This window comes from Microcaecilia unicolor, chromosome 3, assembly GCF_901765095.1.
Source record: "Microcaecilia unicolor chromosome 3, aMicUni1.1, whole genome shotgun sequence".
Taxonomy (NCBI): domain Eukaryota; kingdom Metazoa; phylum Chordata; class Amphibia; order Gymnophiona; family Siphonopidae; genus Microcaecilia; species Microcaecilia unicolor.
The window spans coordinates 431,518,133-431,536,669 of NC_044033.1; the positions used below are offsets into that span (position 1 = coordinate 431,518,133).

At 43.0% G+C, this 18,537-nt stretch overlaps 1 protein-coding gene across 1 annotated transcript in view; it reads left to right on the forward strand.

Annotated features, from left to right (window-relative positions):
* Nucleotides 1–947: 947 nt before the first annotated feature.
* The window catches only part of E2F6 (E2F transcription factor 6), a 61,065-nt gene continuing 43,475 nt past the window's right edge, over nt 948–18,537 (forward strand). Inside the window, exons 1-3 of the mRNA XM_030198856.1 lie at nt 948–1,032; nt 5,647–5,701; nt 13,327–13,543. Coding sequence (XP_030054716.1) covers nt 13,332–13,543 — 212 coding nt within the window. The 5' untranslated portion in view covers nt 948–1,032; nt 5,647–5,701; nt 13,327–13,331. The remainder of the gene's footprint in view (nt 1,033–5,646; nt 5,702–13,326; nt 13,544–18,537) is intronic.

Genomic DNA, 18,537 nt, shown 5'->3' on the forward strand with positions numbered 1-18,537 from the left:
GAAATTTACTTTAAAAATAGTTAAGACCACATAAACACCTAAAAAGGGGGGAAACCCAGTAGTGCAGCAGCATCACAAGAAAACTGAAAAAATCTTTATCTTGATTCAGTCCAAATGGAGAAACTGGCCGGCAGTAATCGGCAGCATGGCCACGTTGGTGCTTGCTGCATGGTTACTGCGTGGGTAGCGTGTGAGCCCTTAACACTAAGTCAGTGGCTGATGGTAAGGGCTCAGACTGTAAATAGACGTACACTAATTTTAATTTTTTTCCTGGCCTGTAAAAAAAAAATGGCCTTTTCCCCAGCTTTGGTAAAAAGTGGCCCAGCACGCACCTACACTACCACAGGCCACTTTACCACGGCTTTGTAAAAGGACCCCTTAGAGGGGGTTAGGAGGCGGGAAATACTGCTGGGCAGACTTGTACAGTCTGTGCCCTGAAAAAGGCAGGTACAAATCAAGGTAAGGTATACACATATGAGTTTATCTTGTTGGGCAGACTGGATGGACCGTGCAGGTCTTTTTCTGCCGTCATCTACTATGTTACAATGTTACCAGCGGGGCACTACAAATGCGGCAACTGTCCCCCCTTTTTTTTTTTAAGTTATAATCAGCACTAATGAAGTTTGTAGTTTCACACCAGCTGGATAAGTCATCCTCTTTAATTTACTAGTTATACCAATTGGAACTTCTCAGTATTTGTGTTTTATTTTTTGCCTCAACTAATTATTTATATTGTGTTTTAACTAGGTTTTGCTGCATTTATCTATTTACATAGTGTTTTAATTATATATGGTTTTAATTAAATATATGTATTTAGATGTGTTCTTGGCACCAGATATATGTGCTGGTTTATAGCTTTATATGTATTTATTGAATTATTTATTAATATGTTTTTATGTTCAATGTTACAGTTTTCATTGCCCCTACTTATCCTGTACTTCTGGCGAAACATGGCCATGTCGGGCATTGGTTTGTGACTCCTGAAAGCTTTGAACAATCAGTGAACTGTTTTTCTTCATAAAGTGCACTAGGGTAGGCTTAACCCCCCCCCCCCCCCCCCCCAAATTTTATATATGGCATGCAAATTTGGGTGCATAATTTAATTGAACAAATCAATTAGCACCAATAATTAGGCACTAACAATTATTGGCACTAATTGGCAATAAGTAGAATTTACACACACATCTTCCTAGTTGGTATTCTATAAAGATGCATATGTAAATTTTCCGCAGATCCAAAAAGGTGAGGGGAGGATCATGGGTGTTCCTTGTATTTGTGTGCAGTGTTATAGAATATGGTAGAAACATGCCTAATTTAGGAGTGAGAATTTACACCAGGTTTCAGTTGGTGCAAATTCTTGCGCTCAAAATTGGCTGTGTATCCTGGCTCTTAGCGCTGTTCTATAAACAGCGCCCAACTTGGAATGTAGTTTTTTTTTTTTTTTAAATAGAATAGCGCTTAGCCTAGAATTATCTACAATTATATTGACAGGCACTGGAAGGAAATGAGAGGATAAACCAGGCCTTGAGAAATTTTATTTGCATTTAGGAACCAAGCCAAAAAGGAGCCAGTGGATAAGATCTTCCTTTCCTCCTACCCCCTTTGTCTCCACAGAAATGAGGAGCGGGGAGCTCCTTTTGATTTTACTAAGGCTGTTTTAACATTCCTTTTGCAGGGGAAAAGAAAAAAGTTAACAAATCAGGCACTTAATGCACCCCTGCAGGACACTGACAGAAAGACACAGCCAGCAGCCCAGCCCCCAAATCATCACTCAGTCTCATTCTCTGTCTCTCTGAGCCTGTTCCTCCCTACTGATCTCCCTTACCTATCTCACCATCCCCTCTGCCCCTTCCCTAGCCTTTCCACCCAGCAAGCCAATAGGAACTCCCTCCTCCTTTCACTACATGGCTGAGTACCAATGAGTGAGGTTTTTCTCAGCGGGCCCCAGCCGTGTATAAAACTAGTTCTGGCAGAAGCAAATTCCAAAAACTGATGCATTCCAATCAGTAAATAGAAAATAAAATTATTTTTTTCTTCCTTTATTGCCTGGTCATTTTATTTTTCTTATTGTAATGGTCCCAGTCTTGGTTTCTGCTTTTCTTTTTCTTCTCTTAAGTGTCATGCCAGAGTCTTCACATCTGTCACTTCTTTTCTCTTCATGTCCACCGTCCATCTTCTCTCTGCATTCCTATCTCTCTGACCCAGCATCAGCACTTTGTCCATGCCCGTATCTTCCTGCCATGTTGAGCAATTCTCATCTCCGTGTCCCTATTGTTGCCCTGTCCAACATAACTACTCTACTCTACTATACTACATACAGGCTTATATTCCACTTATTTTGAACACCATTCTGAGCGAATTACAATAAGATTACCTCTTCATGCGAGGGAGGAACAACAATAAAATGTGTACAGTAAAAATTACATTAAACTACCACAATGAAGGCCTTAGTAAACAAGTATGTTTTTAAAGCTTTACAAAAATAAGACCTCAACATTCTAATTTGGGGTGGAAGACTGTTCCAAATTCTTGCCCATAAAATGGAAGATACCAAATGGATCTTATATTTAACACCCTTCACTATTGAATAATTGAGCTTCAATTTTTGAGATTTCCTAGATGTTAACCAATTATTTGACAACATTAGAAGCTCAGTCAAACCTTCTGAATTTAAGCAGAAAAAGTCCTTGTAGATCAAACAAGCAGTCTTAAACTCAACCCTTGCATTTACTGGAAGCCAATGTAAAGTAGCAAGCAATGGGTGAGGCATGCTCAAAGTTACACAATGAGAATATCAATTTTGCTGCTGTATTCTGTAATAATTGGAGCTTGTTTTCTAATTTTTTAGACACAGACCTGTATAACGAGTTGCAATAATCCAAATATGGAAGCATTATAGATTGAACTATAACCTTAAAGCTGTTGTTATTAAGAGAAGATCTAGTTGCCCTAAGTTGACATAACTTACAAAAACATAAACACCCAATGCAGTCAGTGCCTTTCCCAGCTAGCTCATATATTAAACAGGCTTGGGGATAGAGGAGAGCCCTGGGGAAACCCCACAGCCGGGTCTCCAAGGTAGAGAAACATCACCATTTTTCTTTACTCGGTAAGTGCGCTTATCAAGAAAGTCACCAAACCACTTCAAGACAGTTTGTTTCAGCAATTCCTAGGTAGCCCCTCCTCCCCATCTAGCATCTCTCCCTCTGTCCCCCCAACAGGTCCAGCAAGTGTTCCTCTCTCTTTCCTCGCTCCTTTTCTGTCTCCTCTTTGCAGGTCCAGCATCTCTCCCTCTTCCTTCTTTCCTTGCAGGTCCAGCATCTGTTCCTCTCCCCTCACCATCCTGGAAGCTCTTTCTCCCCCCCCCCCCCCCCCCCCCAACACATTTCTTTATGACATCTCTTCTCCCTCCATCTCTCCCCCCCCCCCCCCCCCCATCTTGGCTTCTATTCCCGGCAGCTTTCCTAGCATCTCTTCCATTCCTCCCCCATGTGCAGCATTTTCCCTCTCCCTTTCTTTCTGTCCATGTATAGCATTTCCCTTCTCTTCCTTCCATTCATTGCAGCTTCTTCCCTCCTGAGGTTCCGGCTTTGCCTTCGTGCCTAATCTCTGTCCTTCCCCCCTACCCCTCCAGTCCTACAAACCTGCGGTGTTCACCGACACTGCAGGCAATGATTACAACAGCTCACTTTGCTGCATTCTGCGCATGTGGCAACAGGAAGTTGCGACAGAGGGAAGGACTCCAGGGCTGCCCAGAGAGCGCCTGTTGTAATTACTGCCTACAGTGCTAGTGAAAGCCACAGGTTTGTAGGGCTCATAGAAGGTTAGGATAGGAAGGCAATGCTGGACCTGCAGGAGGGAAGGGGGCATAGAGGGAGATATGAGTTGATGCCGTACTAATGGAGGAAATGTGTGGTGAAGAGAGCTGGATTGCTGGGGAGCAGGGAAGGAGTCTGTGAGATCGGGCCCCTTAAGTATGTGACTTGCCATGTCTGACACAGCCACGTGGTGCAGGGAGAAGGAAGTTCCTACTCCAACAATGGTTGTGGCAGCAGCAGCAGTAGCAAAAACAAACACTTAAGAGAACACAAAAATACCAGGCACCAGAGAGAGAGAGAGAGACTTCTAGTTGCCATGGTTACCTAGCATCTGCGATTTGTCCAACCTTGAGCTACCGAGATTAGGGCTCTTCAGCTTGGAGAAGAGATGGCTAAGGAGAGAGGTTTATAAAATCAACAGTGGTGTGGAACAGTTAAATGCATAAGAATTATTTGTACTTTGTAAAAGAGTAAAGACTAGGAAACGCTGACTGAAGTTACTAAGAAGTATATCTAAGTATTTTCCCTTAGTGCATAATTAAGCTGTGGAAATTAAACATAAGAGCATAAGCATTTCCATACTGGGCCCTGTATACCTGTTTCCAACAATGGCCAATCCAGGTCACAAGTACCTGGCAAGATCCCAAAAGAGTAAAACAGATTTCCCTAGAAATAAGTCGTGGATTTTTCCAAGTCCATTTTAATAATGGCTTATGGACTTTCTCCTTTAGGAAATTATCCAAACCTTTTTAAAACCCTGCTAAGCTGACTGCTTTTACCACATTTTCTGGCAGTGAATTCCAGAGTTTAGTTACACATTGAGTGAAAAAATATTTTCTCCAGTTTGTTTTAAATTTACTACTTTGTAGCTCCATTACGTGCCCCCTAGTCCTAATATTTTTGGAAAGCGTAAACAAGCAATTCACTTCTATCCATTCCACTCCACTCATTCTTTTATAGACCTCTATCATATCTCCCCTCAGCCATTTATTCTCCAAGCTGAAGAGCGCTAGCCTCTTTAGCCTTTCCTCATAGGGAGGTCATCCCATCCCCTTAATCATTTTTGTCGCCCTTCTCTGTACCTTTTCTAATTCCGCTGTATCTTTTTTGAGATGCGGTGACCAGAATTGCACATAGTATTCGAGGTACGGTCACACTATGGAATGATACAAAGGCATTATAACATTCTCATTTTGTTTTCCATTCCTTTTCCTAATAATTCCTAAAGTTCTATTTGCTTTCTTAGCCACCACTGCACACTAAGCAGAGGGTATCAACGTGTGACACCTAGATCCTTTTCCTGAGTGATAACTCCTAAAGTGGAACCTTGCATCATGTAGCTATAGTTTGGGTTCCTGTTTCCCACATGCATCATGGAAGATGTGATAAAAGCAGCATACATGGGCTTAAAGGATTGTACAAGTTCCTGGAGGAAATGCTCATGAACTGGGAGTATTACGCTTATTTCTAGATGTAAGGAGCTTAGAATCTATCCGCTCTTTGGTATTCTGCCAGGTACTTGTGACCTGGGTTGGCCACTGTTGCAAACAGGACACTGGGCTTGATCTTTGATCTGACTCAATATAGTAGTTCTTAAATTTTATCAGGCAGACTAACAGTGGAGGTTATAAGATCACCAACAGACCAAAAGCCCAAACCTTAGGACTAGCTGGAGAAAGGCATTTGCTATTTTTGGATTACCGTGTAGAGCAATGAAAATCTGATGTGAGAGTGCTTTAGTTGTGTTTCACCTTTACATATCTGCTTTATTTAAATGGTCAATATCTGCAGTCCTGGCTTTTATATCTAAAAATTGTTTATTTTATAGACACAGACGCTGTCCTGTAGAGAAGAGGAGAATAAACACTTTGTTGCCATAAGAAGTAAGTGTTTAACTTTATAAAAATTTGAATATGATGAATGGGCATTTAAATCCTCAAATTCTTTATAAATGACGGAATTGAGTTGCATATGTTTCTTTGTGACATTCAAGCATTGTACTTTGGAAGCTAAGTACAAATGCGTTTTATTTTTAATGGTGCAGTTAGAATAGGTTTGCAGGGCGGGCTTTTCCTGTTTGAGGATGCTGAAGGAATGGTATTCACAGCTCTTTGAAGTTGGGATAGAGTCCCAACCATTGGTCATTGCTGATACGGTTGTGGATAAATATTTGTTTAAAAATTTTTTTTTAAGGTTTAAAAACATTTCCTTTTCAAGCTGCTTTTAATAAAATGGATTTGTTAACACAATTTACCTTTTTTTTTTGGAGCTATGTTAATCATCTGAGATGACAGATGGGGGAAACAATTTTGTTACTTTAGCATCTTTTATTTCTTTAGCATCTATTATCAGTGTTTTTGTCTCTGAATGTATATTTGTAGCTGTGGTAATGTGAATGAGGGCAGGCCTGGAACCACACAGCAGTTGCAGGGAAAGGAAAAGAACACTTATTAAAGCTGTTAGGTCAGGGGTCCTGTTCCATTCACAGGTAGGAGGAAAAAAGCAACATAAAACTAGTCCATAAATGTAACAATGTCCTGGTGTGGCATGCTTTACTTGTCCCTGGCCTAGTTCCTCTCAAAGTTACCAGGGAAGTCTCTAGCAATTACTCAGGAGCATCACTGCTTCCCTCTGGGCCTCTTTAACCTAGCTATGGCCTTAGCTTTTATACTTCCTGCACCATGTCCTTCTGGCGCCACCCCTCCCACGTCACTAAGTTTTTAAGGTGGCTTTAACACTTGAGGGAGTGCTGTCAAAGAAGAGATCAGCATCCTCACAGCAACTGTTTTTATTTCTGATTTTAACAATATGTTGATTTTTAATCATTTTGGTAAACCAATCAGATGGCTATGATGGGTGGTATATCAAATTTTTACTAAAGTATAAACTGTAGTTTTTTTTTTGGGGGGGGGGGTGTTTTTTTTTTTTTTAAGCAACCTTTGTTGAATCATGTTGTAGTGAGCAGAACTGGAACCAGTGGCGTAGCCAGACTGCCAATTTTGGGTGGGCCTGAACCCAAAGTGGGTGGGCATAAAATTTTCTCTCTACCACCCCCCCCCCCCCCACCAGCAAAATGTAGTCACACTCAGATGCATTTGTCACACAGGGTAAAGTGCTGCTTTTCAGTGCATCCGATTTCAGACAATTTACTAATCCTTTTCAGTGAGCTTTCAGAGGCCAAAACCTCCTGCCTCAGGTCAGTATAATGCTGTTACGGTATCCTCTCCTGACCTAAGGAAGGAAGTATTGGTCTCTGAAACTTTATTAACACCATATTACTTTATCCTAAATTAAAAATAAAATTATTTTCTTTTCCTTTGTTGTATGGCCATTTACTTTGTCTCATTGTGTCTCTAGATTCTGCTTTCTTTCGTTTAACTCTTCTGCCAGGGTTTCCTGGCCATTTGTCATTTTTCTCTCCTTTTTCTTTGCTTTCTTCAATATTTTTCTGCCTCTCTCTGTGTCCAGATTTAATTCATTCTTACTATCCATTCTTTAATTTCCTTCATCTACTTATGGCTTTTCATCTTTTTCTCACCCTTGTTCTCCCCATGCCCCTTTCTCTTATTCTCCAATCTTTCACTACTCCCCCTTTCCGTGCAGCAGCTCTCCTCTTTCTCTCCCCATCCTTCCAGTGTCTCCCCTCTCTCTCCCCATCCTTCCAATAGTCTCCCCTCTTTCTTTCTGCATCCTTCCATCCAGTGTCACCTCTTTCTCCCTACCCTTCCATCCAGCGTCTTCCCTCTTTCTCTCCCCATCCTTCCACCCATCTACCCTCTCTCCTGATCCTTCCATCTAATATCTCTCTCCCTCCTTCTAACCAGTGTCTATCTCTCTACCCTTTTCTGTTCAGTGTCCCTTCTCTCTCCACATCCTTCCACTCTCCCATTTTTCTCTGCATCCTTTCATCCATCTCCCCTCTTTCTCTGTCATCCTCCCATCTGTTTTCCCTCTTTCTCTCCCCATCCTCCGTTTTCCCTCTTTCTCTGCCATCCTCCCATCTGTTTTCCCTCTTTCTCTCCACATCCTTCCATTTTCCCTCTTTCTCTGCCATCCTCCCATCTGTTTTCCCTCTCTCTCCCCATCCTTCCATTTTCCCTCTTTCTCTGCCATCCTCCCATCTGTTTTCCCTCTTTCTCTCCCCATCCTTCCATTTTCCCTCTTTCTCCCCATCCTGCCATCTGTTTTCCCTCTTTCTCTCCCCATCCTTCCATTTTCCCTCTTTCTCTGCCATCCTCCCATCTGTTTCCCTCTTTCTCTCCCCATCCTTCCATTTTCCCTCTTTCTCCCCATCCTGCCATCTGTTTTCCCTCGTTCTCTCCCCATCCTTCCATTTTCCCTCTTTCTCTGCCATCCTCCCATCTGTTTTCCCTCTTTCTCCCCATCCTTCCATTTTCCCTCTTTCTCTCCCCATCCTTCCATTTTCCCTCTTTCTCCCCATCCTGCCATCTGTTTTCCCTCTTTCTCTCCCCATTCTTCCATTTTCCCTCTTTCTCTGCCATCCTCCCATCTGTTTTCCCTCTTTCTCTCCCCATCCTTCCATTTTCCCTCTTTTTCTCCCCATCCTTCCATTTTCCCTCTTTCTCTGCCATCCTCCCATCTGTTTTCCCTCTTTCTCTCCCCATCCTTCCATTTTTCCTCTTTCTCCCCATCCTGCCATCCATTTTCCCTCTCCCATTCAGGCCCACCAGCCCCAGCTCCCATTGCCGGCCACTGCTGCTTTTCCTGATGAGCAGCAGGGCCGGCGCTACAAAAAGAAGAAGCGTTCAGCTGACTGAGCTGAGCGCCAACGCGTCGCTAACCCGACGAGAAAAAATGTTTAAAAAAAAACGCGGCACTGCAGGCAGCCTCGAAGCATTGGCTGCTGGCTCTGCAGGCTCCTTCCGTCTCTTACGTCACTGCCCCTGCTTCGCTACAGGGGCAGTGATGTAAGAGACGGGAGGAGCCTGCACAGAGCCAGCAGCCAATGCTTCGAGGCTGCCTGCGGTGCCGCATTTTTTTAAAAACATTTTTTCTTGTCCTTAGCGACGTGTTGGCGCTCAGCTCAGTCAGCTGAGCGCTTCTTCTTTGTGTAGCGCCGGGCGCCGGCCCTGCTGCTCATCAGGAAAAGCAGCAGTGGCCGGCAATGGGAGCTGGCGCTGGGCGGGCCTGGGCTGGAATTGGGTGGGCCTGGGCCCACCCAGGCCCACCCGTAGCTACGCCCCTGACTGGAGCAAGCTGTACATGATACAAAGTTAAACACAACTGGATCAGTATTAAGCTGGAAGTTATGTGGGTACAGTTGGTATCTACTGTAACATAGTAACTATGTTGTATGCTGTACCCACGTAGCCAGCTGGGCATAGTTAGGACTGCTTTTTAAATGGTCCTGCTTGCCCTGTTAGCTATGTGGCTACCATTACTGAATTTTGCTGGTGTCTGCATAACTTCCAGGACCACCCTGGTTCTGCCTGGACAGTGCTGTGGAGGTCAGAGGGGTTATTCAGTGTCACTGCCGGGTTGTGTCGCTGAATATTCGCTCCTGAGGTGCACAGTATGGTTTAACTAGGCAGAAGCCTCTCCTGCCTTGTTAAATCCTTTTTGAATATCAGGCTCAACATCTTTTGCAGACTTTAATGCAGAATAACTGTTTCAGAGATACCAAGTTACCCAGTTCCAGGCTGGAGACTTTTTGGCCAGTCCTAGTTTTGAATTTATATCCTAAGTAGAGAGGTGTGGTAGCCGTGCTAGTTCACTCTTAAAGGTTATTAATAGAAATCAAACAAAATAAAACATGGAAAAGAAAATAAGATACCTTTTTTATTGGACATAACTTAATACATTTCTTGATTAGCTTTCGAAGGTTGCCCTTCTTCGTCAGAATTTATATCCCAAAGCAGTGTGGGATTTATAGTGCCTATTCCTGCCCTTTGAAATCAGTGCTACAAATTCTATAATACACCAGGAAGGGGCAGTCAGAAATCCAGGACTGTCCTAAAATCTCCAACCTGGAACCGGGTAACTTAGCATCTCTGCTATTTATTTGCTGGTTTTAACAGATTGGATATGGCAGGTGCAAAAATTTAGACACCCTTCTAGTTGATCCATTTCTCATTTTATAAAGTTAAGGCCCAGAAAGTATAGGTGTTAATATTCAACATGATTTAGCTGGCCAGAAACTTTTCCTGGAGAGTTAAGTGACTTGTGGGAGCCTATCCTCTGATATTCAGCAGCATTTAACTGGTCAGTGCCACTGAATATCACTACACACCACTGAAGTGAAAGTTGGCTATTTTGTGGGTGGTCAGGGGGCGGAGTCGGCATTTATGTGGTTAGACGGTTAAGTGCTGTATATCGGCACTTACCCCCATAAGAGAGCCAGCTGCTTAACCCCGGATTTTCAATTCTAAAGCCCAGACATGGTCCAGCATTGAATATTTGGGAATAATGCCAGCTAAAAAAAAACGACCACATTCGCCAGCTGAATATCTACCCCATAGTTGTTTAGACTTTTTTTTTGTTTTGTTTTCCCAGTTAGGTGAAGCCAAGTTTACAGTTGGATAAATACTCTGACCTTTTGAACCTCTCAGCTTGTGATTTGGTCTGTCTACTTTCAACAATTAAAACTGTTATAAGCAACTGTCTTTGAGTTTTGAAAATGAGTGATTCACCCATAAGAGCAAGGGAAAGCTATTTAAAAATAAAATCACTAAATGGTTACCACTAGCAATTGCAAATTTCAAACTATTATTAAGAAATGAGATATGTGGAACTGTTAAGGCAAGATCTGGAAAACCAAAAATAATCTCTTGACAGATTTAACTAGTCAGGTCTGCAAAACAGAGCCCAGATGATCACAGGTGGCCTGCTGAAAAGTTTAGCTGGCAATGGAATTTCCTTAAGTACAGCACTTCTTAGACAATAATGATCTGAGTGGGAGAGTGTCAGAGAGAAAACAGAGAGAAAACATTTTCTATGAGGTCATCACAGAAGTCATCCTCTAAAGCAGGAGTTTTCAACCCAGTCCGTGGGACACACCTAACCAGTTAAGTTTACAGGATATCCACAATGAATATGCATGAGAGAGATTTGCATGCACTACCTCCATTCTATGCAAATCTATCTCATGCATATTAATTTTCCTGTAAACCTGACCTACTGGGTGCATGCCAAGGACTGGGTTGAGAACCCCTGCTCAATGGTATGCAAACAAAAACATAAATCTGAAGTTCTCTGGAACAAAGTGTTCTCCGAGGACAAGCAGGCCTTCATGTTCTCACAGTTGTGACATCATCAAACGGAGCCTGGTGCAGACACTTACTAGTGAGACAGAAAACTTTCTAGTAGCATCCCACCACGTGTGCGCTGGTGCCTTCCCCACCCGCCACATGAACACGGGTCTCTGAGTCTCATTTTTTCCATGGAGCAGGGAGAACACTTTTTGTGTTCCTCTCTCTTCCTCATTGCCTTCAAGTTTTTTTTTTTCCTTTATATGTATTGAAATTTATATATGATCACAAATACAAACTTGCTACAGAAAAGAAGTTTGATGTTAGAATAATATAAACAAGATAATTATCTAAAAAAAAAACAAACTAGAAATCTCCAAATCTTCACCAGTCGACAATTACCAATACAAAAGAAAAGAAATAGATAATAAAGCAATTGACATGAGATCTTAAACAGAAGCAGATAAATATTCAAATCTGGTTACTGATATCCTGAACAACCAGGGTCCCAGCCACTTCTTTTTCGGTAGAAGCTGAAACCACTTGAGACTGGAGAGACTTAGGGGCAGATGCACTAAGGTCCTCGGAAGAGCCCTTCCCTTACTGATTCCATAGTGAATCGGTAGGGAACAGCCATGCATCAAGGAAAGGGAATGCAAATGAGCTGCTCGTTGCAGCTTACTTGCATTCTCTCTTCCCTCGGAAGCCAGTTGGCCGGTCGAGCATGCGCAGAATAGCCAAGCGTTATGCTGGCTGCTCTGCGCATGCCAAGGACGTCCTTCACTCAAAAAACAAACAAAAAAAAAAAGGACGTCCCTGACCAGCAGGAAACTTGTCTGAAAAGAGCCCCAGTTAATTTAAGTGCTACTGTTCTGTTGTGTAACATTTCCATTGCTTTGCATGTTAAAGGCAGGCTTACATCAGACAATTAGGAAGGACTTCTCTGAAGAAGAAAAAAAAATCCAAGTGCTCGTCAGGGACGGGACTTCTATCAAAAGCTGGACGTAACCACAGTTCTCTCAGCAGTCCCCTCCAAGGTTGTTTTCATCATGCGTCCCCCCCCCCCCCCCCCCCCCGGATCAGAACGTGCGAGGACGTCCAAATCAAAAACTTGGACGTCCCTCCCTCCAGGTCTCTCTCAGCCAATCCCAACGCGTTTAGCTGATAACAGCTAAACGCGCTGTGATTGGCTGAGAGAGACCTGGAGGGAGGGACATCCAAAAAGTTTTGATTTGGATGTCCTCGCACGTCCCGATCTTGGGGGGGGGGGGGGGGGCACAAGCTGAAAACAACCTAGTAGGGGACTGTTGAGAGAGCTATGGTTGTGGTCCGTTTAGGCAGGTAAGAAAACCATGGACGTCCTTTTTTTTTTTTTTTTTTCTTCAGAGAAGTGCTTCCTAATTGCAGGTAAGAAAAACACGTCCAAGAAGGACGCCCATCACAGAAGCTGCTTAACCCCCCCCCCCCCCCCTCTGTTTTCTAAGACACTGATGCTCTATCAGTGTCTTAGAAAATAGACTTAGGATCTGTGAGTTCAACTAGCCTGCCAGCGCATACTCTGTTCAAAGAGAAAAAGGAAGGGAAATGGGACTTGATATACCGACTTTCTGTGGTATTTTGCAACTACATTCAAAGCGGTTTACATATATACAGGTACTTACTTTGTCTGTTAAGCATGGGGGTGTTGCCGTTTTCACAGTTAGTCTATGGTTTGTAATAGCAGCAGGTTGAAGAGCATGATCAGCTGAAACATTGTGAGAGCTGGGCACTGAACCTGAAGTTGTCGGAACACTAAGAAGGGCACCAAGGCATGGGTGAACTGTATGTAGTCAGACAGCACAAGAAAATCTGTGACCAAGTAAAAGGAAAAGCTAATCTTTAACACCTACTTTTAAACCCTTTTTTTGGTTTGTTTTTAATTTTTCAGTTCTTGCGTTTGTATGCACCCACTGCTTAATCAGGCTCACCATTGTGAATCAATCTAAATCAGGAGGTCGAGGCTACCAGAACCATGGTATTCCTTGAGTATAAAAGTAGCATTAAATGGGATTTGGAGAGCTTTAAACAAGCCATGTTGCCACAGTATGTGCACATCTGTTGTTGCAAACAATTACAGGATAAGGAATATAATCTAGTAGACCAGAAAAGGAGACTTAGATCTAGTAGCTTGTAGCAGTATATTTTTGAGTATTGTAGGTAGAGCTGCTGTTCTTTGAGGTTCTTATTACTAATAGGCATGATATGGTAACACTTCTCATACTGATGGCTAGACTAAAACCTTTTTTTATTCAATGTTTCAGAAACAATGAAAGTTCCCAGGCCTCGTTTTGATGCATCCCTGGTGTACCTGACCCGGAAGTTTATGGACCTTGTCAAAGCTGCTCCTGATGGAGTTCTTGATTTAAATGATGTAGCAAGGACTTTAGGGGTCCGGAAGAGGAGAGTATATGACATCACCAATGTGTTAGATGGCATCCACCTTCTTCAGAAAAGATCTAAGAACCTTATCCAGTGGCTGTAAGTCAGCTTAGAATTTTTTTCATTCAGCTCTTTATCAGAGTTTCACAAAGGCTCCCATTGATTAATTGGGAATTTCTTCCTTTTTAATAATTTGTAGATGTTATCAAAGGAATCCTAGAAAAGTATGTCTAATATTTATAGGTCAAGCAAAACAAAAAGCACAGTGGGCCTCCAAGAATGGGTTGGCACTCTTGGAGGCCTTGAGAGACCCGATGCAGAGCGTGTTTCGGCAGAATGCCTGCATCAGGGGTCATCAATATTGTCAATACAGTTTAGATAATATCCTCTGTTCTTTAAAGCTCAGCGGACATTGTCTGTGTCGAGTGTCTCACTAAAGTTTGAATGCCACCCACTCTTGGAGGCCCACTGTGCATTTTTTGCTTGGCTTGGCTTCGGATTCCCTCTCTTCTTTGGCTCTTCTTATATTTATATAGATCCCATGAGGGATTATTTAAAGATGAAGTTTTTTTATCTTAGTATTTTAATGTGAAAGACTGATGTGCTTTACTGTGGACTTGTGTGCTTTAGATCAGGCAGACTGTGTGGGACCTCACATTGTTTTAGATACCACTGACCATAAATTTATCTTGCTAGAGCACATTCATTGTGAGGTACAAGGTTTGTTTTTAAAACTGGGTGTCCAAAAAGTTAATGACTCTGATGAGTAATTAAATAGTTTGCATTAATCTATCTAGCCAGCCCATCCACACAACTATCAGCTCTACAACGTTTCCTCTCCCATGTAGATTCTCAGAGGTTGTCCCCATATATTCTTGAATTCAGGCACTATCCTTGTGTCTTAATTGCAGTACTACAGTTTTTTTACCAAACCACAGAACCCCCTTCAACCTTTTTAAGGGATGGTGCCACACAAACAGCCAGTAGGGTGGGAAGCCTTTGTCAGGAATCCCTCCTTCCTTTTCATCCTGCCACACCTGTCCTGACAAATGAGTTGTGCCCCTTCTTGACCAGCAGATGGAAGTAAAGAAACTAAGTATAACCAGTGACATTGCAGGTATAAGGGCTGGCACATGCTGGTAAAAGTATTTCTTTAGCTCCAGTGGATGGACAGGATGGGCTGGTGAGGTAGGATTACATAAGTAAGCCTGATTCCCGGTGTCCATGGCCTGCATTCGGTAAAGTTGAATTTGGAAGGGCATTGGCTCCTCATGTCCATTTCTTCAGTTGAGTCAGGAGTTTACCTCCTAAGCTCCAAGCTTTGGTTTGCAGGCCCTACAAGTGAGGCAGGCTAGGACTCCTGCCAGCTGGTGGATAATAAGCTGCTCCTTCAGCCTCCATTGTAGGGGGACAAAAAAGGGAAGCAGTTGACGAACCAAACTGGCTCAGGTCAGATTGTCTCTGAGGACATTATCCTGGTCCCTCAACTGGTTGGTGACCAGACCATAGCCATCCACTTAGTACTCAGCTGTCCCTCCTCCTCCCCCCCCCCCCCAACCCTGATTTTTGGGAGGGTGGTCCAGGTGATGTCCAGTGTCGTAGTGATGGTGTATGTCAACAGACAGGACAGGACTAGGAGTGCATAGATGACATTGGAAGCCAGCTGGCTGTGCAGCTGGGCAAGCTTCATTTGAAGTCACTGTCAGCAACTTACTTTGTGCAGATGAAAAATGTTCAAGCAGACTTCCTCAGTCACACATTGTCGGAGCTGAGCCAGGAGAGTGAGAACTGTGCCCAGAGAACTTTCAGACATTGGTGGACCAGTGAGGTCCTCCCAGCTTGCAACCTAATGGCATTCTACTGGAATGTGAAGTGCCCTTGCTTTTTCATCTGCAGGTGGGAGATCAGATCTGCAGGGATAGACTGCCTGGTAAAACCTTGATCCTGTTAGGAACCACTGTAATGTGTTTCTGCCCTGGTCACTCAGCAGCAGCATGCTCTGCAAAGTGGCCAGCCATCTGTTCCTTTTCATCCTGGTAGCACCAGATTGGCCACACTGCCTGTGATACATGATCATGATCATCTTCATCTACTCATCAGACCCCCACTACCATTTCCCAGGAGCAAGGGAATCTTTGTCTATGGGCCAGTCGTAATGGAGGAACCAAATTCCTTTTTGGTTTATGATATGACCCTTGAGAGGAGACACCTGAGGAGCAAAGGTTATTCGGCGTCAATTATTCCTACTCTTCTAAGAGCCTGCAGACGCTACGTCTAGTAGCGCTATAGAAATAAGTAGTAGTACCTTCTTGACTTATGTCCAAGTTTGGAAAACATTTGAGTGTTTGTGGGTGAAAAGCAGGAATTGTTCCCCTGGAAGGTGTAGCTGGACTCTGTTCTGACCTCTGCATCTTGAGAAAATGCAGCAGCCTTATCCTCTTTTCAGGACAAGGTTCAGGGAATGCGATGTGATCAAGTTCTTGTGCAGGATAAAAGAAATCTACCCACCTGTTCAGGTAGTTCTCCCACAGTGGGATCTTCAGATAGTACTTAATCTCAGGAAGGAGTGCCTACCTGAAGAATTTGACCTCAAAGACCACCTTTTTAGTTGCAGTCTGCTCGGCAAGGCATGTTTCTGAGTTAAAGGACCTTTCCTGTAGGGATCCATAACTCTCTTTTACGGATGATGAATAGCTATTGGGAACAGTTCCTTTGTTCCTACCCAAGATCGTTTCACTGTTTCATCTTAAATGAGGTAGTTTTTCTCCCAGCCTCAAAGGAGCATGCCTCCTCACATAGAATTCACAAAATAAATGTCCACAGAGTTCTGTTGTGTTATCTGACCGTCACTAATGCATTCCAAAACGTATACAGACTTTTTGTGTTGTTCTGTGGCCCTCAGAAAAGGCGAGCTGCATCAATCTTTCATTACTTGCCAAATAAAATTAACTATGGAAGAGGCCTATATATTGAGATGTAAAGAGATGCTGAGTGGGCTGTGCACCAACTCCACCTGAGCTGAAACGGTGCAAGCTTTGGTAACAGAAGACTTTCATAGGAAAATAACATGGTTGTTCCTGCATTCTTTTGTAAAACACTACAAGTTTAATGTGTTCGCCAGAAGGGACTGCTCTTGTAAATCCCATTTGTCTGGGCTGGTGTGACAGAATGAAAAGGAAGGTGAAATTTATTCTTACTTGTTAATTTCCTTTCCTTGAATTCTGCCACACCAGTCCAGGGCTTACCCTGAAAGACTGCAGCTGTATCTCCTGACTGCCCAAAGAAAAGGGAAGTATTGTTGTAAATAGTTAAAAGTTTTGTAGGAAATGTTCAGTTTTGGTTTTCTGTAGTAGTTCCCCATGGGGTTTCTGTATGGATTTCCTTGATCTGCATGGGCAATAGCATACTGAGGTTTACTGGCCTGCACCAGCCTTTATACCAGTGATTTCACTGGTTTGACTGTTTCTCTATCTCAGTCTGATCATTGGGAAGAGACAGTCTATTTGTCTGGACTAGTGTGGCAGGATTCAAGGAAAGAAAATTAACAGGTGTGAATAGATTTTTCACCCTCTTGCAACTGGCAATAACATACTCCTCCTACAATTTGACATGTCCAGCGCCTTCGACATGGTCAACCATGAAATATTACTAAACATTCTTGAGTACTTTGGAGTCGGAGGCAATGTACTCAACTGGTTCAAAGGATTCTTGACCACAAGATCATACAAAGTAATAGCTAACGAGGACATCTCAGACCCATGGACACCTGACTGCGGAGTCCCCCAAGGTTCCCCCTATCACCAACCCTCTTCAACCTAATGATGATACCCTTAGCCAAGCTACTAGCCAATCATAAGCTCAACCCCTACATATATGCTGACGATGTCACGATTTATATCCCGTTCAAATATGATCTAAAGGAAATCACCAATGAGATCAATCAAAGCCTCCAAATCATGCACTCCTGGGCTGATGCATTCCAGCTAAAACTCAACGCAGAAAAAACACAATGCCTTGTACTTACCTCACAACATAACACAAACAACTTCACCAACATAACCACACCTAACTTCTCTCTTCCAGTCACAAGTAATCTGAAAATTCTTGGAGCCACCATTGATTGAAATCTCATTTTTGAAACCCACATGAAGAATACAACGAAAAAGATGTTCCACTCCATGTGGAAACTCAAACAAGTAAAACCATTCTTTCCGAGATCCATTTTCCGTAACCTGGTACAGTCAATGGTACTAAGTCACCTGGACTACTGCAACGCACTATACGCTGGCTGCAAAGAACAAACTTTCAAGAAACTTCAAACAGCCCAGAATACCGCAGCCAGACTCATATATTTGGCAAAACAAAATATGAAAGCGCAAAACCCCTAAGGGAAAGCCTTCACTGGTTCCCACTTAAAGAGCATATTGCGTTCAAGATCTGCACGATTGTTCACAAAATCATCCACGGAGACTCCCCGAGCTACATGATAGACCTCGTGGACCTACCTCCCAGAAATGCTAAAAGATCAGCCCGCAAATTCCTTAATCTGCACTTCCCCCAACTGCAAAGGACTAAAATACAAACTAACACATGCGACTAGCTTCTCCTACGTGAGCATGCAAATATGGAATGCACTACTAACTGACTTGAAAATGATTAATGAAATAACCAACTTTCGCAAATCTCTAAAAACTCATCTCTTCAACAAAGCCTACAATAAAAATCCATAGCTTAACTATTACACCACACCACTTCACCCTTTTCTGATAATCATCTTGTATAACTTTGTTTTGATCGTTTTATCATCATCCATGATCTTGTTGTAACACCAACTGTATTGTCTCCTGGAATGGCGATGCCATAACAGGTGCTTGAAAGCCACATTGAGCCTGCAAATAGGTGGGAAAATGTGGGATACAAATGCAATAAATAAATGTGAGGAGGTGGGAGGGTTTTCTTATAGATAACTTGCCATAGTCCCCTTTTCAATCTGCCAACCTCTAATTCCTCTTCCCACAAGCCACCTGGAGCTGTGGCAGTGTCAAAAGTCAGATGTGAGTGCAGGTGTAAACTGTGGAGTGTCTGTGCACAAC